The 24,672-nt window shown below is 45.8% G+C and overlaps 1 protein-coding gene across 3 annotated transcripts; it reads left to right on the forward strand.

Annotated features, from left to right (window-relative positions):
• The first annotated feature begins 716 nt into the window (after positions 1–716).
• LOC125137320 (neurofilament heavy polypeptide-like) lies at positions 717–23,772 on the forward strand. Of its 3 annotated transcripts, none has more exons than XR_007137404.1 (5): positions 717–826; positions 3,634–3,686; positions 11,432–11,515; positions 17,161–17,255; positions 20,236–21,215. XR_007137404.1 is itself a non-coding variant. In XM_047797977.1 (5 exons), the coding sequence occupies exon 5, from the start codon at positions 22,141–22,143 to the stop codon at positions 23,689–23,691; it is 1,551 nt and encodes a 516-aa protein (XP_047653933.1). In that variant the 5' UTR covers positions 717–826; positions 3,634–3,686; positions 11,432–11,515; positions 17,161–17,255; positions 21,663–22,140; the 3' UTR covers positions 23,692–23,772. The 3 variants fall into 3 exon arrangements, 2 of the variants coding, with proteins under 2 accessions (XP_047653933.1, XP_047653934.1); XM_047797977.1 differs by lacking the exon at positions 20,236–21,215 and adding an exon at positions 21,663–23,772; XM_047797978.1 differs by lacking the exon at positions 20,236–21,215 and adding an exon at positions 22,177–23,772.
• Positions 23,773–24,672: the final 900 nt, after the last annotated feature.

The raw sequence follows: 24,672 nt of genomic DNA on the forward strand, positions 1-24,672 counted from the left end.
CATGTGGGGCCCTCACAAATGGGATTAGTGGCCTTTAAAGGTGCCTCCGGAGAGCGCTCCTGTCCCTTTCATGGTCTGAGGCTACAAGGAGACCTCTGTGTGATTTTCTCCTGTTAATCTGTCTCCTATCAATTAAATTCTTAGGGCAGCCAGAAGACCCTGGAAGAAAAGGAAAGTCCCTCCCTCTCAGCCAGGTTAAAAAAAATCTGCCTTTGGTGACTTCGCTTACTTTACCTAATCTCTGCGCCTCGGTTTCCTCATTTATAAAATGGGGATAATAGTGTCCGCCTTATAGGCTTATTGGAAGATTTGTCGCATATCTGTAAAAAATTCAGAACAGTGCCTAGCACAAAGGAAATGCTAGACGCCTGCCATGGACTGCTGTTAAGTGGTAGGTGTCCGCCATCCGTTTCAGGTCCTGAACTTCTTGAGGATGGGGACCGACTAATCTCTGAATCCACAATGCCTGGAACAAAACGAGCGTTGCAATAAATCTGAAGAAAATCTGAATGTAAGTGAAGGAGAAGTGAAAATCGAGGACACGGGTTTCACTATAAAGACGGGGGGAGACGAGGCCAGAAAGTTTATAGAGCCCCCAAGGGAAGGGCTGAGGGCCCAGGGGGTGCAGACCTGGAGCCCCAGCGGCCGCGGGGCGCGGCTTCCCTTTTCCCAGCCGCGGGCGGCCAGCAGGTGGCGTCGGGAGGCGGAGGCGGGGCGCGAGGAAGGGGCGCAGTCCCGGTCAAGGGCGGGAGTCAGCAGGCAGCACCGGGGCCGCGGCGCACACCCTCTGACGGATCTTCCGCGCGCCGGTTCCGGGGCCCTCCAGGTAAGTTCAGCATCCGCGCGCCTCTCAGCCCCGGGCGCGCCTGCGCCAGGTCCCCCGGAAGCAGAGCGCGGCCCCGGGGCCATAGCAGGAACGGCGCCCTCGCCGCCTACCGAGGCCACTGCGCGGGGGCAGGGTCCGAGGGGAGGCAGGGAGTCCACGTCTCCGGTTTCAGAATCACGGAAGACAATCTTCCCGATTCAGTTCACGGTCCTGAGAAGCAAAAATGTCTGTTCTGCCAGGGTCACTCAGTTCCGGTCTGGTGGGGGGCGGGGGAGCACGCTGACAGCCAGTTGCCCCGGCGGGAGCCCTGGACCCTAGCTTTTCATCACAGCCAGAATCTGTGCTGGGATCCAGTTGGCCATCCTGGCCTCCCCAGTCCTCAGGGTCTTGGGAACAGAAAAAGAGCGCGGGGCCGGGGGCCTGGAGGCGGTGGGGTGGAGTGGAGTACAGAAAGGCCTTCGTGTCCCTGGCGTCTCCGGAGGGGCTGGCTCCCAGCTCCATTCTGAGGAGTTGGAATCCCACCCAGTCCTGTGAGTATGTCCTTCTCTTCGCGTAGGTAGTTTATTTTATTTCATTTACTTTTTTTAGGAGGTAGAAGGAAAGAGTGTTTAGATCATGAGCGTTGGGAGTCCGAAAAGTTGCTTTTCCTTGAAAAGACTCACCTTTTTCTTTGATTGCAAGAGTCTGATTCACTGGCCATGAGTCATTTCCCAGGCCTTTGAGTGAGCAGGTAGGGGGTCTGAGCACTTGATTGCAAAGGACCATATATAGGAAATTGTGGTTTCCACCAGGTTCTGGGTCACTAATGGAAGCCCCTCTGGCCGCTGATAAGAAGGTACACGAATGCGGCTAAATTCTTGCCGAGGATTTGTGTTACATACAGACCCCCCCCCCCCCCCCAGACTCTGTGCTCTGGGAGGGCTACATTTACATCTTAAAAAAAATCATCCTGAAAATTGTAACTCGTAAAAACGTTATTCTGCAAAGATAGCGCCGCTGGCTTTCATGAAGGCAGAAAACTTCAGACTGACGGGAAAAGGAATTCAAAGATGTCAAGAAAATCAGAACCTTGTTCCCAGAGCCCTGTGGTTCTGTGGAGACACCTGCTGAAATACAGGGACTGAGGAGGAAGTAAAGGAAATGATGCCAACCCCCTCATCTCTTTCAGAAAAGGAATTTAAAGTTCTGTTGTTAGGTCATTTGGCCTCTACTGTGGAGTAATTCGTCACTTCTGAAAACTTAAATCAGTAATAAATGTTCATAATTTACAAATTCTACTGGATCAGCACATAATGAGTATCCGCTTCAACAATGTATGGGCCAGGCCCTTGGGTAAGGCAGAAGTTTGGGGATTAAATGCCTGCCTTCGGAGTGTGGTTACCTAGGTGCTGTAGGGGGGCACTCACTTGCTGTGTGACTGGACCATCACAGTAAAGTCGGCCCTCCGGTAGCCGCAGGTTTCTCAGCCAAATCGAGGTTGGTGGGATCCGCGGGTACTGGGGGCCAACTGTACTGCGCCACTGTATATAAGGGAGTTAAGCATCCGTGCATTTTGATATCCACTGGGCAAGGGAAGGAGGGAACCTGGATCCGTGGATACTGAGGGACCAACTATGCCTCTGTGTGCTCCAACTTCTTCATTTGCAAAGTGGAGATGTTATTAATGATACACAGCCCCCAAGATTATTGTGAGGCTTATAGTCATTCATCCATTCACTCAGTAAGCATTTTTTAGTACTTTCTGTGCCCCAGGGAACAAACATGACAAAAATGTCTAGCCTTTCCGAATTGACCTTATATAAAACCTTATAGCGTTTTTTATGTTCTCTGCAACATGGTAAGAACTCAAAATAGCTGATATTACTACACATATTATTTCATTCAGTGCTCTCCTCTCCCCTTGTTACAGATGAGGAAACTGAGGCTCAGAGACCTCATGATATTTTGTATCCACTATATCTATAGAGGGAGGCAGCATCAGCCCCTGTAACTAGAGAACCAACTGCCCCACCCCTGACAGAGAGCCTGAGGAAATCAAGGCAAAGTATTTCCAGGGACTAAAAGAGACGTTTCCTATTGAACTTTGCTCTGGGACTATCACTGGATTTTTTTGAATATTTTGTTCCCAGGAAGGCTGGGAACAACTTTACCAGCAGGTTTTACCAACTGCAGATTTATAGCATGTTTGAATGTCTACATATGGGAAGTGTATTTGGGTTCCCAATCAGGGCTTCATCAAAGAGTTGCCCTTTTTCATTTCTGGGTGCTACCAAGGACTGGACCTTCCTCCAAGAGCAGACATGTCTGTTTATAAAGGCTGTAGGCTTGGAGCCTCATAAAATGTAAATGGAGTTTCCCATCAATACAGAGAATCCAACTGAAACCAGCTAAAAAATGGGGGGGGGGGAACCAAGTTTTTGTTGTTCCCTATGAAGGTTGTTAGAAGAAGTCATCCGTCAACGGAGTTCTGTTGGATTTTAAGTGAGTCAAAATTAGCTTTCCAGGAAACATATTTGCAAACTCCTTAAGTACAGAGTTGTTTCCCTCTTTCTCTCTCTCCCCCTACCCCTCTAGTTTTGAGCCCTTTGCAGGTCTAGCACAGTCCCTGGTAGATAGTACATGCTCAGTACACATTTGATCAGCAAATCGGGTACTTGATCTTAGAGACACATCCTTTCCCTGAGATGTTTTCTCTTTGAATGTTGACTCCCCTGTCTGGATTAGAGTAATCTCTAAGGGTTAGCCTGAGATTATTGTTCTGAAGCCCCAATTCTTAGCTTTTAGTATTTTTTTTTTCCCTTTAATAGGTAGTTGTGATCTCAATTCAAGAGGAAGGTGTGATAGCATGGCGTCTGTCTGGGTAAGTAAAATCAAGGCTTCATAGCACAGTAATTTATCTAAGCCAAGTCAAAATACGGAAAATCCAAATATTAAGAAAAAGTTTTTAAAGTTGATAAAAGGATCATGTGAAAAAATTAACATGGCCAAAAAAAGCTAGAGTATGTCTAAAAATAAAATGTTAAAATGGATTGAAAAGGTATGTAGTTAAAATAATGTGTACTGCCACCAAAGCAGAGAGGTCAGTAACAGGATAAATTGCATATGTGATTTGGGAATTTATTATAAGAAAAAGACAACATTTCAGAGAGGAGAAGACAGTTATTCAGTAAATGATGTTAGGAAAACTTCTTTCCATTTGGGGAAAAAAAAGCCAATCTGGATTCCTTCTCCCTTCTTACATGAAACTAAATTTCAGGTGAATAAAATACTGAAATGAAAGAGACAAAATAAGGGCGAATTTAAAATGTAATCTTGGGAGTTCCCGTCATGGCACAGCAGAAATGAATCCGACTAGGAACCATGGGGTTTCAGGTTCGATCCCTGGCCTCAATCAGTGGGTTAAGGATCTGGCGTTGCTGTGAGCTGTGGTGTAGGCTGGCGGCTACAGCACTTATTAGACCCCTAGCCTGGGAACCTCCATATGCCTCGGGTGTGGCCCTAAAAAGGCAAAAAGACAAAAAAAAATGTATGTATAATCTTGGCGTGAGGAAGGCAATTGCAACCATGATATAAACCAAAAGCCTACAAGAAAAATATTGGTGTATTTAACTCTGTACAAATGTATAATTTATGATGGCAAACAACAGTATTAATGGAGTCAGAAGAAAACTCACAGGGGAAAAGTATTTGCAGCACTTTTGACAAAGACTCATTTCCTTAACACAAAAATAACTTGAATAAATCAGTAAGAAGAATGAACTTGGAAACATTTTTGTAAGGAACATAAATAGGATATGAAAAGAATTATAAATGCCCAATAAACATATGAAAAGATGCTGTGTCTCACTGAGAAATAAAGAAAAAATGCAGTGAGAAGCCATTACTACCAAAGTATGAGTAAAAGTGAAGAAAAAGTAAGAAAACCAATGTTGCAGGAGTTGTGAGCCAGACAGGCATTGTCATACTCTGTTCTAGGGAGAGGAAAGCTGGCTGTCCTTTGGGATGGTATTTTGGCTCTATCTGTGAGTATTTAAGGCACACCCCCTGTAACCCAGTCATTCCACTTGTGGGTATTTATCATATAGATATACTTGCATAAGTGTAAAAATATAGGCTGATGGATATTCATTTGTCTTAATGAAAATACACTAACAGCACAAATCACCATCCACGGGGTGTGAACGGGATATAGAGTTTTAGTTGCACAAGATCAAAAAGTTAAGTTCCGAGAGTTGCCTTTGTGGCTCAGTGGAAACGAATCTGACTAGTATCCATGAGGACACAGGTTCGATCCCTGGCCTCGCTTAGTGGGTTAAGAATCCTGCATTGCCATGAGCTGTGGTGTAGGCTACAGATGCTACTCGGATCCCGAGTTGCTGTGGCTGTGGTGTAGGCTGGCGGCTACAGCTCCGATTGGACCTTATGCCATGGGTGCAGCCCTAAAAAAGACAAAAAAAGTTCTGGAGATCTGTTTCATAACAACGTGAATATTCTCACCACTCCTGAACTGCGCACTTAATGTTTAATGTGGTAAATTTTATGTTACAATTTTTTTAACCACAATAAAAAAAAACCCCTCAGATTTCTGTCAATACTCTTATCACTAAATTTTATCTGTTCTTTTTTTGCTTCTTAAACTCAAAAGCACATACACACTCAGACACAAATGAGCAGTCAAGTCTATGCTTTCCTACAAAACTGTTGATCATTAGTGGTTACCAGTGCATGGTGAGTTATTGGGAACTTCAGTTGTGATTTCAGTACATTACCATTGAAGATGAAAGAGTAGCTGGTTTCCTAGGTCTCTATATTCTATCCAGGAATGTTGCAACCCTCCCATTGTTTCAGTTGTTGTATTACTCTTTCCTTTGTTTAAAATTCTTGAATATGGGTGGCCCGACTTTTTGAAAGTTTGCATTACACCACTTTGCTTTTATGAAAGACCTATGTCAGTACAGGCAATACCTTCAAGATATTACAGGCTTGGTTCCAAACCACTGCAATAAAGCGAATATCTCAATAAAGTGAGTCAAGATGATTTTGTTTGTTTGTTTGTTTCTCACTCCATATAAAAGTTATGTTTTGGAAACTCCTAGAAGAGAACATTGGCAGAATACTCTTTGAGATAAATCTTAGCATTATTTTTTGCATCTGTCTCCTAAAGCACAGGAAGTAAAAACAAAAATAAATAAATGGAACCTAATTAGACTTGAAAGTTTTTGCACAGCAAAGGAAGCCATCAACAAAAGGAAAAGACAACTTGCTGAATGGGAGAAAATATTTGCTAATGATATGACCGAGAAGGAGTTAATATCCAAAATACATCAGCAGCTCATACAACTCAACACCAAAAAAAAAAAAAAAAAAGCCACACCAAAAAAAAACCCCCTAAAAAAAACAATTAAAAAATGAGCAGAAGATCTGAATAGACCTTTTTTCCAAAGAAGACATACAGATGGCCAACGAGCATGTGAAAAATGCTCTAAATGCTTAAAATCACTGGTCATCAGAGAAACGCAAATTAAAACCACAGTCAGGTATCACTTCATACCTGTCAGAATGGCTATCATCAAAAAGACCATAGGTAACAAATGTTAGTGAGGATGTGGAGAAAATGGACCCCTAGTACATTATTGGGAGGAATGCACATTGGTGCAGCCACTGTGGAAAAACATATGGAGGTTTCTCAAAAAACTAAAGGTAGAACTACCATATGACCCAGCATTTCCACTCCTGGGTATATATCAGAAAACCCCCAAACACTAATTTGAAAAGATACATGCACCCCAATGTTGTTAGCAGCATTATTTACAATTGCCAAGATTTGTAAGCGACCTACATGTCTCTCAACAGATGAATGGATAAAGTATTGGAACATTACTCAGCCATTAAAAAGAGTGAACATTTTGCCATTTCTAGCAATGTAGATGGACTTGCAGGGCATTATGCAGAGTGAAATAAGTCAGAGAAAGACAAATAATGCATGACATCACTTATATGTGGAATCTAAAAAAAATACAGCTAGTAAATGTAAAAAAAAAAAAAGAAGCAGATAGATATAGAAAATAAACTAATGGTTACCAGTAGAGAGGGGGGAGGGCCAAAATAGGGGTAGGAGTGTACCTCTATTAGGGATAGGGATAAAATAGGCTATAAGGATATACTGTACAACATTGGGAGTATAGCTGACAAAAAAGTTATATTTACAGTGTACTGTAGTCTGTTGTGTACAGTAGCATTGTCTAAAAAAGCCATGTACATATCTTAATTTTACTTTATTTCTTTGTCTTTTTAGGGCCGTACCCGCAGCAGATGGAGGTTTCCAGGCTAGGGGTCAAATTGGAGCTGTAGCTGCCTGCCCACACCACAGCCACAGCAACTCGGGATCCGAGCCACGTCTGAGACCTACACCACAGCTCATGGCAACGCCGGATCCTTAACCCACTGGCAACGAGGCCAGAGATCGAACCCGAGACCTCATGGACACTAGTTGGGTTCATTAACCACGACGAGAACTCCCATTTCTTAATTTTAAAATACTTTATTGCTAAAAAATATAACAGCAATCTGAGCCTTCAGGGAGTCATGATCATTTTGCAGTTGTAACATCAGAGATCACTGATCACAATCACCATAACAAATACAGTAATAATGGAAAAGTTTGAAACTTTGCTAAGGTACCAAAATGTCATACAGAGACACAAAGTGGGCAAATGCTTGGGAAAAGGGTGCTGATAGACTTGCTTCATGCAGGGTTACCACAAACCTTCCATTTGTGAAAAATGCAGTACCTGTGAAGCACAGTGAAGTGCGATGAAGACGAGGTGTGCCTGTCCCTGTTTTTGCTCAGTGAAAGGAAGCCAAAATGGGTTTTTGCTTTCATGCTGTCTCTGTAGGTCTTTCTTAAAATTGAAGTGGCATATGGAGTTCCCATCGTGGCTCATTGGTTAACAAATCTGACTAAGAACCATGAGGCTGCGGGTTCGATCCCTGGCCTCACTCAGTGGGTTAAAGATCTGGTATTGCCATGTGTTGTGGTGTGGGTCTCAGACATGGCTCCCGGATCCCGAGTTGCTGTGGCTGTGGTGTAGGCCGGCAGCTACAGCTCCGATTAAACTCCTAGCCTGGGAAATTCCATATGCCGCAAGTGCGGCCCTAGAAAAGGCAAAATAATAATAATAATAATAATAATAAAAATAAAATAAAATAAAATAAAATTGAAGAGGCATAAAGTGAAATTCCAAAAATCTGGGGATACCCTTGGCTTTGTACCATTTCGGCTTCTGAAAGTTTTCTAGGAAAGCTCTCCGTTCAGATAATTGGGGGGACCTCTATCTCTTGGTCAGGATGGGTTCTGCTACTTCATCCCCATGAGAGGGCCTGCTCTCTTAGCAGTTTGTACTCTTTGACCTCAAGGCCTCTTGTCAAATGATGCCTTTATATCTCTAGCAAGCACTCAGGCAACCCACAAATCAGAACACCTTGAAACATTCTTATTAAGATACTATAGCAAGTGTTTTGCCTCTGTGTGCCTTCTACAGGGCTAGCTTTCTCACACAAATATTCTGATCTCTCTGCTCCTTGGTCAATTCCTAACTTATTTTTACAGGATAATAATGAATGCAGTTACTATTTGTTTGAACACAAATTCGTTTTTTTATTAAGCTACTAAGATTTTTCTACATGAGCTCGTAATCACTGCAGTCATCACGAACCACACACCCCTTTCTAACATCCGAACTTGCTCCACCCTCTCAGTTTCTCACTCCGGACTCAAATTTGCACAAGGAGGAAGGGGAGCATAGAGACATTCTGGAACCCAGAGATAAAAGAAATTTTATAAAACAATAACTTCCTGTAAATCTGAAGATTTACCTAAAGGGTCGTTAAACAGTGAAAGCAGCAAGTACCTAGTGTGGTGAACTCTTCCAGCAGCAGAAAGAAGACCTTCCAGCCACAACCTCAGTTCTCCTTTGCATAGCTCTCTAATTGGTTAAAAGGCAAACTCTTTTTTTTTTTTTTTTTCCATTTCTTGGGCTGCTCCCTCGGCATATGGAGGTTCCCAGGCTAGGGGTTTAATCGGAGCTGTAGCCACCGGCCTACACCAGATCCACAGCAGCGTGGGATCCGAGTTGCGTCTGCAACCTACACCACAGCTCATGGCAACGCCGGATCCTCAACCCACTAAGCAAGGCCAGGGATCAAACCCGAAACCTTATGGTTCCTAGTCGGATTCGTTAACCACTGTGCCCCAGTGGGAACTCCAAAAGGCAAACTCTTGAATATGACCTTGAGCGAATTACTAAGTCTCTTGCTAGGTCTGTTTCCTCCTCATCTGTAACATGAATATAATAATTGTACCTACATCATCTAGGGCTTGAAAGCCTTAAATTGGTTCTTGTGAAATGTATGAACAGTACCTGGCATGTAGTGAGCTCTCAATAAATGTTGTAGTCATCATCATTTTGGTATATTAATTTTCTTCTGAAAACGTATTCCTTGATAATTAATGTTCTTGCAAGCTCCCGCTTGTTTCCTGGAACCAATTTTATTGCAAATCAACATCAGCCCTCCCTCATGGGAATGATTCTCTGGGAGCTATCTGAAACTGATGGATTTTCCCCAAATAGATAGATGTTCTCTAACCACTCCTATTTATAGTATTTTCTTGCATAGGTATATATATATGTGTGTGTGTGTGTGTATTTATATATATTTACACACACACACATATATATATAACGATGTTATATTTTTAGAGCAGTTTTAGATGCACAGCAAAATTAAAAGGAATGTACAACTATTTCCCGTATACATCTTCCAGTGAATTCTGTGAGTTGTTCTAGAGAATTACTGAACAGGGTCATGGAAGCCCCCTAATTTATAGTCCCTGGGTCAGAAATGCTGGTGGCTCTGAGACTTGCAGCTGGTGTCTGAAGTGAGGGCTGAGCCCTTACTGAGGGTGGTGGAGTCTGGTGCTAACCTTGGGTACTGTCCCACCCACTGGCAGTGGGAACAGAGCATTACATGTCTTTAAATATAAATAAACATCCAGACCCATAGAATGCACTGCACCAAGAGTGAACTATAATGTAAATGAGGCACTTTGGCTGAGGATGTGTCAATGTTGTTTCAACAACTGCAACAAATGTACCACTCTAGTGAGGGATGTTGATGTTTGACCCCTGGGCTGGAACTTCCATATGCCACAGGTTCAACCCTAAAAAGAAAAAAAAGAGGAGTTCCCGTCGTGGCTCAGCGGAAACGAATCCAACTAGGAACCATGAGGTTTTGAGTTCAATCCCTGGCCTTGCTTAGTGGGTTAAGGATCCAGCGTTGCCAGTCAGCAAGTCTTCAGTCTTATCAGTCTTTACTCCTAATGACTAGATGAAGCCAAACCTTCTTCATGCCTATTTAATGTTCCCTGGCCCTCTAAAACTATCCTTCAGATGTCATAGTGCATGACACTTCCAAGCCACCTGTGTGGCGAAGCTGGGCCTGCGGAGCTACTGCTACCTACCCATGAGAGAGGCCAGTTCATCCTTGACGTGGGAAAATTAGTTATAACGCTTTCTTCATAAAAGGGCATTGGGTTTGCAAGAAGCCAAACGTTTATATTCTGAAGAATGGAGGAAAGAGAAGGGTCCGATCCCTGGCCTTGCTCAGTGGGTTAAGGATCCAGCGTTGCCGTGAGCTGTGGTGTAGGTTGCAGACGTGGCTCAGATTCCGTGTTGCTGTGGCTCTGGCGTAGGCCGGTGGCTACAACTCCATATGCCGCAGGAGCAGCCTAGAAAAGGCAAAAAAGACCAAAAAAAAAAAAAAAAAGAAAGAAAATATTTTAACTGTAGAGGCAGATTTTTATTCAAAGGCCTAGGAAATCCCATATAAGTACATATATACTTGAATTTTTCTCAATTTCTCTTAAGCAGTGTTAAGATATTTTATGCTTTCTATTGGATGGTCTTTCCCAGCTTAACTGACATGTTTCTAATTTTTGTACTTAAAATTAGTGCTGTGGCCTTTTTCATTTCCATGCTATTCCTGCAGACCTATGTCAGTGGAACTTTCAGAAGGGAATTGATCAGCCACAGTTGTACATCCATTAAATGAAGCTTAAGAACTGACAGTCCTAATGGGCTTTTCATTTATAGATGCTTTGGTACCGAATTCCCCAAGGACAGTGGTCGACAGTAATTCAAACATCTTCAAGTCTGTGAGCACCAGTGACTTCTGTGGGAGATGCAGTGGAAGCTTTGAACTATCCCTGGAAACAAAGAGGATTAGGACATCCCCACGTTCTCATGCAGATGCCACTTTAAAGCAAATATTCTTCAGAGCCACCATGACTAACACAATTCATTGCTCTAGAGAATGAATGTTTTAGATTTTCCGTTTGTTCCCCAAGAGAAGAAAAAGAGGGGCCTTTTACATACGTGGTCATTGTCATATTGCCTGCGTAATTCTTGAACCACTCTTGAAGTGACAAGAAGGTGTGCAAAGTATGGATTTGCCATGTGTTTCTAATAGGTAGATGGGAATATGCGGGTGTAATACAAATGAAGATGTCGTTTCGAACTAGTGGGACTGTCAGAAATTTCTTTCCAGGTTGGACACCGAGGGACAATGAGAGATCATCCAGGCTTTAGCCCATCTGTGGATGCTGAGGCGATTCGTAAGGCAGAGAAATTGGTGAGTGATGCTTTACAGCTCCTTTCTTAATGCTAAAACAGATCAGGAAAGTTAAATCCAAAAATGCATAGGTTCAATTTGCCTAAGTTGCCTTATCAATTAGAGATTGTAAGGCACTTAAAAAAAAAAACAACTTTTTTTTTTTCTGCCCACTCCACTGCGTATGGAGTTTCCAGGCCAGGGATCAGATCTGAGCCCAGTTAGGACCTATGATGCCACGGAGACAACGCCTGATCCTTTAATGCTCTGTGCCCAGCAGGAGGATCAAACCCGCATCCTGGTGCTGCAGAGATTCCACCAATCCCCTCGTGTCACAGCAGGAGTTCCAAGGCACTTTTAAAAATTATGAAATAATTAGGAAAAGTATAGGAAACCCAGTTCTATTTAATCTTAATATTTACTGTATTTACTTAATACTAAACACTACCATCAGCACTGCCATCTCAGCATCAATCATTATAGATACAGTCCCTGCCGATTCTGCCTGGATCTCATTCCTCAGAGATAAGCAAGAGTTTATTCCTATGAAACTTTTATTTATTTATTTGCTTTTTAGGGCTGTACCTGCAGTATATGGAAGCTCCCAGGCTAGAAGTTGAATCAGAGCTACAGCTGCTGGCCTGCACCACAGCCACAGCAATACGGGACCCGAGCCGAGTCTGCAACCTACACCGCAGCTCATGGCAACGCTGGATCCTTAACCCACTGAGCAAGGCCAGGGATCGAACCCGCATCCTCATGGATACTAGTTGGGTGCCTTACTGCTGAGCCACAGTGGAAACTCCTATTCCCATGAAATTTTTCATCCTGTAACTCCATATGTGTGTACATACTGTTTGGCATAGGCTCAAACAGTATCAGTTGAAATCATCCTGGGTATATGCTTCTGCAACTTGTTTTTCTCCCTTGACATTATGTTTTGGAGATGTAGCCATGTTGATATGTTGAGCTCTAGTTCATTAATTTTAACTGCAGAGTAGTCTATTGAATTATTACATCCTAATTGATGTAATTGTATTGACGGAGCATTTAAATCGCCTACAGTTCTTTCCTATTACAGTATAAAAATACTGCATTGAATAGCAATGTGCTTCTGTCTTGTGCACATTTGCCAGCATCTCTTCAAATATAATGGTTGGAATTTTTTGGTTGAAGGGGATGTTTCTTTCCAAATTAACTAGAAATTTCCCCAGACTCCGTTCTGAAGTGAGTATACAAATTAGCATTCCTACGGGCAATATGTGAGATTCATCTTGCCCCATCTCCTCATCAATTCTTGCTGCAGTCACCCTATTCAGTTTTTCCCACTGAGTGGGTCTAAAATGATCTCATTCTGAACGTTGTCTAGATACTCATGTTGCAACAGAAGAAAGGCTGGGGGAAAAATGTAATGTATACATGTAAGGATAACCTGACCCCCTTGCTGTACAGTGGGAAAATAAAAAAAATAAAATAAAATACAAATAAATAAATAAATAAAATAAAATAAAATGATCTCATTCTGTATCCATTTCATTCCTCTTCCCCCCCCCCCCTTACTGATGAGGTGAAGCATCCTTTCTTGTTTATTTGCTTCCTCTCCCATGAATTACTTCTTCACATCTTTTATCCATTTTTTCAGTTGACTGTCTTCTTTGTGCCGGGCAAGACTTATTTTAAAATAAATTCTTGGCGTTCCCGTCGTGGTGCAGCGTAAACAAATCCTACTAGGATCCATGAGGATGAGGGTTAGATCCCTAGCCTTACTCAGTGGGTTGGAGATCTGGCGTTGCTATGAGCTGCGGTGTAGATTGCCGATGTGGCTCGGATCCCATGTTGCTGTGTCTGTGGAGTAGGCTGGCCGCTGTAGCTCCAATTGGACCCCTAACCTGGGAACTTCCATATGCGGCCCTAAAAAAAAATTTAAAAAATAAAAATTAAAGAATAACTTCTGGATACAAAGATTTTTTAAAAATTATAAACTATGAAACTGTCTTTTCCCCATCTGTGGTTTTCCTTTAACATAGGTTACAGTCGCTTTTATTGCATTGAAGCTCTACGTTGTAGTGAAATTAAGTTTACAGGTATTTTTGTAATGATTTATACTTACTATGTATTTTTTATAATGAGCTCATAAAGATATCTTCCCATATTTTCTCCCCAAAGTTTTACAATTTTATTTTTCACACTGAGATCTTTAATCTGCCTGGAATTAATGCTTGTGTATGGTATTTAAATCTAATTTTATTTTCTCTCACATGGCTAGTTAATTGTTCCAGCTCAGTTTATTGAAGAGCTCATTCTTTCCACAGTGATTTGTAATGCCACCTCTGTCTTAGAAGTTTTGCTGCTTCTCTGCTCTCTGTTACAGTCCATTGGTCTGTTTGCCTCTCACTGTCTTAGTTACTATTATAATTTTTTTTTTCTTTTTAGGGCTGCACCTGCAGCATATGGAAGTTCCCAGGCCAGGGGTTGAATCAGAGCCTCAGCTGCCAGCCTACACCACAGCCACAGCAATGCTGGATCCTTAACCCACTAAGCAAGGCCAGGGATTGAACCTGCATCCTCGTGAATACTAGTCAGGTTCATTACTGCTGAGCCACAGCAGGAACGCCTATATATATTTTTTAATGATTTTTATTTTTCCCATTATAGTGTCCAGTAAGGCAAGAGTTTTTCTTGGCTCTTTGCCCTCTCCTGACTGATTAGGGTCTGTTTGTCAAGTTCTATGAATTATACAGTTAGGGTTTTGTATCACTGTAATATTATATTTCTGGCTGCTTAGGTATTTTATGTTATTTTATTTTATTTATTTTTTGTCATTTTTAGGACTGCACCTGTGGCATATGGAGGTTCCCAGGCTAGGGGTTGAATCGGAGCTGCAGCCTCCGGCATACACCACAGGTGCAGCAACTCGGGATCCAAGCTGTGTCTTCGAACCTGCACCCCAGCTCATGGCAACACTGGATCCTTAAGCCACTGAGCGAGGCCAGGGATCAAACCTGAATCCTCATAGATGCTAACCAGGTTCATTAACTGCTAAGCCACGACAGGAACTCCTTTTTTTTCTATTTTAAAATGAAAGTTACTTATCTATTCTTTTGATTCTCATCTTACATATAGTGTTGAATAGACTTTTTCTTAAGGTTACTGTCAAATTGACTGACTTAATGGGCTTCAAATTCTGTTGCTTTTCTTCCTTAACATTATGTTTCTTTTCTTTTCTTTCTTTCTTTTTTTTTTTGTCTTTTTGTCTTTTGTCTTTTTAGGGCATATGGAGGTTCCCAGGCTAGGGGTCTGATTGGAACTACAGCTGCCGGCCTACATCACAGACACAGCAATGCCAGATCCAAGCCGTGTCTGCAACCCATACCACAGCCCATGGCAACGCCAGATCCATAACCCACTGAGCAAGGCCAGGGATCCAATCCACATCCTCATGGTACCGAGTCAGATTCGTTTCCGCTGCACCACCGTGGGAACTCCCCAACATTACATTTCTTTATGATTTTTTGCATTAGGTATGCAGGCCCACTCTGAGAAGGAGGTTTTTGTGGTGAGCACCACTCCCAACACCAGAACCAGGCGTCATGATGGCATTTGCCTTAGGGATGTGTCAGATCTAGCCTCTGAAACATGAGGCAGCTTGGTTTGGTTCTGGTCTTGAGCATGTGCAGAAATAACAGGAGAAACCACCTGGCATGCCACCGACATGGAACTGTGGCTAGTTAGTTATGTCTGGAGTCCAGGGCTGAGGGTGTAGAGATGCAGAGAAGGGGTGGGAAATTAGAACTGAGACATGAGCCAGGAGCTAGGTCCTAATGAACTAGTATACAAGCTCAGGGGCTTAAACTTCATCCTGAAGGTTACAGAGAATCATTAGAATTGCAGCCCTGGGATTGACATGATCAGATGCATTAAAAATAATTAGAAACAGTTTTTTACTTAGGCAGTAATATACAGTATGAATTATAAGGGGGTTGAAGTAAGAGGTTGTTCAAGTTTCTAAGTGAAATAGGAGCATCCCGTGGCAGAGAAGAGGACAAATTCAAGAGGGACAGACGATCCCTACAAAGTAGAGAGTAAGGAAAAGAAAGGAGTAGAGGATGACTCCCAGGATCTCTGGTTGATGACTGCATCCCCAGTGGTGTCACTGGTGAGGGAGCATAGAATGTAAGACAAGTTAGAGAGGAAATAGAATGAATCGATCTGGAGCAGGCTGAGTTTGAGATGCTCGTGGTTGGAGATGTGAGTCCTGCCTCTAACCCGGATGCCATTACAGGTCTGTGTTGATCACAGGGCACAGTGAGGGTCTACTCTAACTCTGTTAACTATGCAGAAGAATTCAAGACCAGAGACCCAGTGGGGCAGCATCTTGCACTGGGAGGCCCAGCAGCTAATCAAGCACACAGCTTCCTTTGCCCCCTCCTTCGTGTAGAGTGTCCACACGGATGTGTGAAGCTCAGGGGTGTGTGGGTCACCTCAACACAGGGAAGGTGAGCCTTGTGTTCTGGTTGCTCTTTATTCCATTCTAGCCATGCAGGACCAAGGCACACAAGCCAGTTCACAGCCCCAACCCAGTGGTAGGCCTCTACCATATAGGAGCCAACGCAACTTCCCACATTATCTTTTTTTTTTTTTTTGTCTTTTTGCTATTTCTTGGGCCGCTCCCGCGGCACATGGAGATTCCCAGGCTAGGGGTCCAATCGGAGCTGTAGCCACCGGCCTACACCAGAGCCACAGCAACTCGGGATCCGAGCCGCGTCTGCAACCTGCACCACAGCTCACGGCAACGCCGGATCCTTAACCCACTGAGCAAGGGCAGGGATCGAACCCGAAACCTCATGGTTCCTAGTCGGATTCGTTAACCACTGCGCCACGACGGGAACTCCGTCCCACATTATCTTAATACTGTAATTACCAAGGAAACAGTGACCCAGAGATGGTTTTCAGGGAGGCCAGCATTAGTCCTTTGCTCATACCCACCACAAGTGGTTAAGCAATAACAATTACTGAAATGCCTAAAAGGCATGTAAACCAGTGACAGAAATGCATGTTTTGGAGTCAGAGATTTGGGTTCACATTCTTGCTGCACCACAAAAGCTGTGTGACTTTGGCGAATGAAATGTTTTTTTAAAATATTAGTGTCTTTATCTTTAGAACAGCTTAATCATACCTACTGCCCAGCGCCCCTGTGCATACCAACCATGACCATGGGTAAAACGTGCCGAGTATGTGGTAGATTCTCAATAAACGTCAGCTCCTTTTTTTCTAGAGAAAAAAATGATTTTGATATCAAAGATGGAGATAAGAAAGAGACAAAAGGAGATAAGACAGTAACCGAACCTCCTCAGGATGAAAACTACCTGAAACACCATTATGTTCTTCGTGCTCTTTCCAGTGTCTGATATACAGATGGGAATATGGGGGCAATGATTGTTTTCTTCCCTCCAGACTGTCCAAATAAAGTTAATTTTCTTTTTCCCAAAGCCAAGCAATCAAAGAAATAAAGGTGCCAACCTGGTAAGACCTGGAAATTAGAAATTAAAATGCCTTCCTCTCTGCATTTGTTTCAGACTATTAATCGTTTTTTTTTTCTGTTGTCCCTGACAGAAATGAAGCCTGTGTGGGTTGATGGTAAATACAGTTATTTCTGTTTCACTTAGGAACTGATGAGAAGACGCACATCAGCATTCTGACTGAGAGGTCGAATGCACAGCAGCAGCTGACTGTTAAGGAATATCAAGCAGCATATGGAAAGGTACGAGTCCATTAACATGACAGGCAGTAAAGTGCTAATCCCTCGTGGATCAAGGCTGCTCCCACGTGATTATGCCCATGGAGCTTTTATTTTAGGCCAAGTGTAACAGAAACTTCCCTGTGTATCCAGTCAGTAGCCTAGAGTAAGAGTCTTGGTTTTGCCCTTCATCAGCCGAATGGCCTTAGGCATGTTAGTTGATCTTTCTAGGACTCAGTACCTTCAACCTGTTGAAGAGGAGGCGTTGCCTTGGGTCAGTAGCTCTGAACTGGGAATGATTTGGTTTCCCAGGGAATATGTGGCAATGTCTCCAGACATTTTGATGATCACAACTGATGGGAGAGAGAAGGATGTTCTGGCATCTGGTGGGCAGAGGTCAGGGATACTGCTGAACATCATACCGTACACATGCCAGTCCCCCACACCAAAGAACTCTCTGATCAGTTATTTGATAAATCCTGTCTTACATGATCTTTAATTTCTCTTCCAACTTTAATAAGTTTATGGAACTACAGATTTATTGCTTAATTCATTCAGCAAATGAAAACTTAACTGTGTACCAGAAACTATACAAGAACTATTCAAGAACTTTTTGTATGTCTTTCCCACACAGTTTATTTGTTCAGTAATAAGCTCCTGTGTGTCAGGAGTTGGGTACTAGTCTATGTTAGGAAATATCCCAGATATTGGAGAGTCACTGGAATAAAAAGCAGATCCTCCTTTCTTCCATAAGCCGAACATTCTATTAAAAAAATAATAAATAGGCAAATAAAATAAATTCAGATATTGGTAGGTGCTATGGAAGAATTAAAATGGATGATATTAGAGAGAATGACTAGTGAATGGCTCCTTTGGATACATGGTGAGGGAATGTCAGTGAGAGCTTGTTACTTTACTCTCAGCAAAGACTAACCCATAGTGAGGATTCGGCTCTGCTTCATCTGGGGTAGGGCATTTCAGACAGAAGGTCTGGCAAAGGCAAAAGCTCTAAGGCCAAACCAAGCTGGAAATACTGAAGAAACAGAAGTTCCAATATGGCAGCTGTGTAGACAGTAAAGGGAGGCAGAGGAAACTGATGAGGTTTGAAGAGAGGCTTAGACTATTCCGGGCCTTGGGGGTCTTGGTACAGAGGTTAGATTTTTATTCTAAGAACAATAGGGACCCATCAGAGGTTTATAAGAAGGGGAATCCTATAATCTAACTTATACTTTTAAATGATTATTTTAGCTGCTGTGGCTAATGAGCTATGTAGGGACGGGAAAGAGTAGAAACACAAACCAGTCAGGCTATTGGGTAGAACTGAGGGTGCGTAGTGACCATGCAAAGGCGGCTGAGGCATCATCACCTGTGAGTGTTCTCCAAGTCCCCAGACTCCATGAAGACACCCTTCTCTGTGTTCTTTTTACCAGATACTTCACATGGCATCACTCTGCAGTTTTATCTCTATTTCTGTTTTTCCCCTTAGGGTATAATTTCCTAGGGATAAGAATTGGGTCTAACTCACCGTTAAGCGCTTAGCACAGAGCAGGCATGCGGTAAACATTTGTCGAAACAAAGCCAAGCTTCTGGGCAAGGCAACACACTCATGCACAGGGAAGGTACAAGATCCACGGGGCTTTCAGGATTTCCAAAATAGGAAGGATGCAGGCGAAGGGTGCCAGTCCTGTCTCACAGCGGGATAGAAAGAGAGCACCTGAAGGAAGAGTCAGGTGGGTGGAATTTAGTATTTGAACAGGAAACACTCCATGACAGCTACCACAGGGCTAGTCCCGCTTGGCTCCACCCCATTTGTTTTGGTGGGAGCTCACTCACCCCCAGTGCTGTGGTAGATGTTGGTGTGTACCCACATTGTTCTAGCAGTGAGGCTTCCAGCCTCCATTGCAGAATCATCAAGAGCGGGAAAAATCATTGTTCAATAACACTCCTTTGGATATTAAAATAGAGACCATGTTACTTGCTTTCGATGGGGGTGGGGTGGGGCTGGGCTGTACTTACATAATGTGTGAGAGCACTGCTCAAGGGGAACATCAATAAGTAATGTCCCCCTCTTGCCACATTTTGGATTTCCTGTGCTGTTGCTGCCAGAGAACTGCTTTTGACACCTGCTAGTGTCCCACACTCTTACCAGAGGCAAATGCCCCAGCCCTGCCTTCCCTCCACTTTTGCCCCCTGAAGCTCCTGGGCCATCACTAGGAAGCGAGGCAGGAAGAAAGCACCTGCCAGGGAGGCTGGGTGTGGTTTCGGGGCTCCTCCTCCTCTTCCCTCACCCCAACCCAGGTGCGCTCAGAGCATCGAGGCCCTGGGAAGTGCATTTTAACACGCAGTTCCTGTCTGTGGCCCTCACAGAACCCCTTCCATTGGCTTTCCTTCAGAAAACCTTCTATGAAACAGAACATTTTGGAAACAATCATAAAAAGCAGATCCACAGCCAAGGGCACTTTTGCAATTTATTTTCCATCTTTCAATTCTGTTCCTCTCCCTTTGCTTTATGTTTCACAATCCCTTCTCTCTCTCTCTCTCTCTCTCTCTCTCTCTCTCTCTCTCTCTCTCGCTCGCTCGCTCGCCTCTCTCCTCCTCCTCTCCTCCTCTCTCCGCTCTCTCCTCTCTCTCTCTCTTCCGCTCCTCCCCTCTCCTCCCTCTCTCTTCTCTCGCTCTCTCTCTCTCTCTCCGCTCTCTCTCTCCCCCTTTCTCCCTCTCCCTTTCACTCCCCCCCTCCCCGCCCTCTCTCTCTCCCCTTCTCTCTCCAATATCCCTATTTTTCTCTCTCTTGTTTTTCCTCTCAGTGGCAGACACAACAGGGACTCATACTACCAATTACCTAACATATTTTAGCGAGTTAAATCTACACGTTTATCACCCTTGGCCAGATTGCATTATTTAATAGAATATGTATTTCCACGATTTTGTTTTTGGGTTGATGTTGTCTCTGCTGTATTTGCTGTGTGGTTTCCATTGTTCACTTGCTCTCTTTCCTTTTTGGCAGCATTTTGGCTCCTTTGCCCTAGGAATCGGAGAGGTCTAGGTGGGAAAAAGACAAGGGTTGCTTTCCTGAGCAAACCCTCCTTGCGGCTGGTGTTCATTCACTGAGTAGAATATACTTTGCAACAAGGAAGCTTCCATCCTCTTGTTTTGTGGAGTTTGTGAGATTGCCATTCTGCCCTGATTGCTCTAGCTCACTAGGTGCTGCTTTTCCCCGCTTGTGAAAAGAAGGTGTTTTCATGCGACATCAGGCTTCTCCTCAAAGGAGAACACGTTTGGAGTGCCTTTCAAGCGATGCAAACTCCCTGCACCAAACCAGTGCACAGAGAGCACTGGGTGGCACCTTGGCTCATTTGCCCTATGTATAGGAGCGGCCTAGGTGGGAAAAAGGCAAGGGTTGCTTTCCCGAGCAAACCCGCACTGGGGCTGGTGTTCGCTCACTGAGACAGGAACTCCTGAGTGTTACAGCTCTTAAAGTCACCTCTTGACCAGGTCAAAATGACAATGGTCTTCTACCACCTGGCTTTCTTCAGGAAGTGATAAAATATCCCAACACAACCAGCTCCTACCCCAGGCATCCTGTCAAGCCCTATTGGCCAGAGTAGGGTAAAATGCTCTCCACACCCCCAGCCACTCCTAACAAAGAGGAAGGGGAGGACCGGGATGGATTTCCTGCAGTCACGATGCATTCCCAGGTAGCCCATTGCATCAGGAGACCAGAACAGTTCATATTTTATTCATGAGTATTACTGTGGTTCAGGGTAGAAGAAATGGCTGCTGGGAGAATACCAGCAATGTTTGTAAGGACGGTCACGGACCAAAAGTCCGCAGAGGGTATGGATTGTCCTTGGAGCTGAAGAAGTTACGGAAGATAGGGAGTTCCCATTGTGGGACAGCAGAAGTGAATCCGAACATCATCCATGAGAATTTGGGTTCGATCCCTGGCCTCACCAGTGGGTCAGGGATCCAGTGTTGCTGTGAGCTGTGGAGTAGGTTGCAGATGCAGCTTGGATCCTGCATTGCTGGCCCTGTGGTGTAGACTGGCTGCTGCAGCTCCTATTAGAGCTCTAGTCTGGGAACGTCCATGTACCACGGCTGTGGCCTAAAAAAAACAGTTACAGAAAATAAAGACAGGAGTGCAGTGGTGCCGGCAGCACCTGGGACTAAAGTCTTCAGTGATGAGCACAACGACAGAGAGGGGGCAAATGACTGCCCAGGAGGAGTGATGAGGCTGTGTCTAGGAAGGCCACAACCACCTTACCAGACGGGCGGCCTACTCCCTCTGCTGCCCTGGACCCTCGGGTGTGAGGACCGATCCTCTGCTCAGAGTCTAGCCTCCTCTGTCCTCCTTGCTTCATTCTACCTGCAGCCCACCCATCTTTCTTTGGATCTGCCTTTCTTTGAGAAGTTATCCTCTGTATTGGCTATCAGATGGCAGAACCTGTGGACCCAAAAGGAGCGGTTGCACTGGCAGGGACGAGGTGGACTTCGGGTCGCCATGGGAGACTCTTGGTGGAGCACAGGCAAGAGTTGGGGCGGGAGGACCTGCACCACATAACAAATACCCACCAGCTCTCAGATCCTCGAGGGTTGTAGGAGCACCGAGACATTCGAGCTGGGAAATGAAGACTGTGATAGGGCAGAGTGAGACCCAAGCTTCCCCGGGCAATGGCAGCGTGAGCATCTGTCCAACTGCCAAAAGATGAGAGTTGGCATCTTACCAGAATGTTTGGAGGGACAGGATGAGAGGCGCCTGGCCATTGGCCGGAAGCGCGTGGCGGGGGAGGGGGGTTGCGGAAGCTGCCTCGTGATTGGCCCGGGCCACGGGGATGTCACAGGGAGGCATTGTGACTTGAGGGCAAGGCAGTTATAAAAGCCCAGTGCTCCGACCATCTCCCAGACGGAGGATATGGCTTTTCAGCTGTTCCTGCTCTTGCTCTTCAAGGTGGTGTCCTCTGCCGCCGTCTCTGCGCCTGCACATGGCATGCCCCAGGCCCACTTGTCCTGCCCCGGGCCTCTCACCCACACTTGGTGTACCACATTCCTGTTCGCATCCAGCTTTGAGCCCCTTTGCGGGCGGATGAGCCTACGCACCCGCACCCGGCGCCTCCTCCACCCGCAGCCCTCCTCGGGCCTGGCCCAGCTCCTCAACACTGTGCTCAGGTTCTACAACAGGGGCTTGGACATCTGGAACCAGAACCAAGCAGACCCCCACACGGAGGGGAAGCACCCCTCCCAGCCCTGTTGGCCAAGAGACCTGGACATGTGCCATGCCTCCAACTCCACACTGCACAGAAGGCAGCTGGCCACCCCTCCTCAGACATCCATGGACCCCAGATCCAAGATCTCCACCTTGGCCCTCCTGCTACACAAAGGAGAGTCACAGACTCACAGGGCGAGTTCCTGTACCTCCTGCCCACCTCCATGCAACCTCTCAAAGGGCTCTCCAGCCCATGTGGCACCACCAGCCTGGGTGAGGCGACTGGTCCAGTTAGGGCCACCAGTCCTGGCAGGGCCAAAAGTCCAGGCAAGGCGACCAGACCAGGTGAGGACACCAGCCCAGGAAGGACCAGCAGCCCAGATGGGACCAGTGGCCCTGGTGATGCCGCCAGCACAGGTGGGACCAACAGCCCATGTGGGGATGTTTTCCCAGGCAGGAGCAACAGCCCAGGTGGGGCCACCAAGCCTTGCGGGACCAATGGCCCCGACAGGGACAGCAGCCCAGGTGATGGGGCCACTAGACCAGGCCACGACTCCAGCTGATGCCAGGCTACCAGCCCAGGAAGGCCCAGCATACCAGGTGGGGCCACCACTCCAGTCAAGTCCACCAGCCCAGATATGTCCGTCACCCCAGGCGAGGCTACCAACCCAGGTGGGGACACCAGCCCATCTGGTGCCACCAGCCCAGTCAGGTCCACCAGCCCAGGTGGGGCCAACACCCCAGGTGTGGCCACCAGCCCAGGCAGGGACAGCAGGACCGGTGAAGATACCAGCCCAGGCGGAACCAACATGCCAGGCCAGGCCAACAGCCCAGACGGGAACACCAGCCATGACAGAAACCCTGTGGTCACAGCTAGGCTTTGGAAACATTGAGAGTTTGCTCCTTCTGTTGACTCGCTGTGCTCTGGTGCTGCTCTTTTCCTTCTGGACATTTATCTCATGCAGAGAGATAAAGGACTACCGTGAGTTCCAACAAGAGCAGTTGGCAGAGCTGGGGAAAGGATTGAAGATGATGGGTAAAGCCCTGGGAGAACTTGAGAAGACACTAAATACAGAAAGAGAACATAAAAAACATCTTTCCAAGGAGCTGTCTGAGCTAAAGGCAGAGCTCAGAATTTCTGAAAAGGAAACAGAGAGATGGAAAAAGCTGTTTTTTCTATTGTCCCGGGCACAACACCTTTTAAAGGCCTTCCCAGAAGATGCAAAGGGGCACTGTGCGCAGGTGGAGCAGGGCCCTTAGAGGCAGGCCCAGGCCTGGGAGCTGGAGAGTTTCTTCCTCCCTGTGCACGCCCCCTAGAGGGGGAGAAGAGGGGTGGGGAGGGAGGGCAAAGCGGAGGCTGGGGTAGGGGTGCTGGGACAGAGACGTGGCCTAAATTTCATAATGTATGTATATTTTGAATAAATAATTGAATGTTGGAAGGCAAAGAAGTGTCCCCAGGAGATTGTGTCACCTGGGATGGTGGTCACAAGTTCATGCACCCTCCAGCTGGATGGGTCTCAGAGCCCGTGCGGAGCTGGGCGCCGTTCCCATGGAAGGTAACCAGGCAGAGGGGTGGCACAGGACCTCACAGATATTTCGTGGCAGAACTGGGGCTTGGACTTGCCGTTATGGCTCCAGCTCTGGCCGTGGGTCCTGTCTGATGCGGGCGTTTGATGAGCAGAGGGGAGGGGTGAGACCAGGGTAAGGGAGGCCAGAGGCATGGGCTGTACCCCCCTGCCCCAGGAGAGGGGCTGGGACGGTGGGCTGTGCACTCAGAGACCCCGAAGCCCTACAGGAAGGGGGGAGGTGCTCCGGCTGCTCTGGGTTGGAGGCATGGGGGTGGGTGGACAGCGCAAGGCAGAGCAGGGACAAGTGGGAACAGGTGTACCTGGGACACTGGAGGGAGGTGACCACTTCCAAGAGGCAGAGCTGAGTATTGGGGGCTGTGGGGCAGGAGCTCGGGTTACCTGGGCCCCGAGGCAGGGCTATGCCCCACCTGATCACAGCCCAGTCCCTGCCTTCCCCAGCCCCTGCCTGCCGCCTCTGCTGCTGCTCAGCCGCCAATATCGGGGCCCTGAGACCCACAGGGAAGCTCTGAGCTCCAGGGAGCCAGGCGGACACATACGGCATTGGATAGATGTGTATTTATACTTAGAGGTTCACAGGAAGGCCCCAAGCCCCCGGCAGCCATTTTTCCCCAGTAGTGACATCTCACATCACTAAAGGACAGCATTCCACCAG

This window comes from Phacochoerus africanus, chromosome 10 (genome assembly GCF_016906955.1).
Source record: "Phacochoerus africanus isolate WHEZ1 chromosome 10, ROS_Pafr_v1, whole genome shotgun sequence".
NCBI lineage: Eukaryota > Metazoa > Chordata > Mammalia > Artiodactyla > Suidae > Phacochoerus > Phacochoerus africanus.

Excerpts from the sequence above, each read along its gene's own strand:
- LOC125137320 (XM_047797977.1), top strand. The coding sequence starts at position 22,141 with ATGGCTTTTCAGCTGTTCCTGCTCTTGCTCTTCAAGGTGGTGTCCTCT.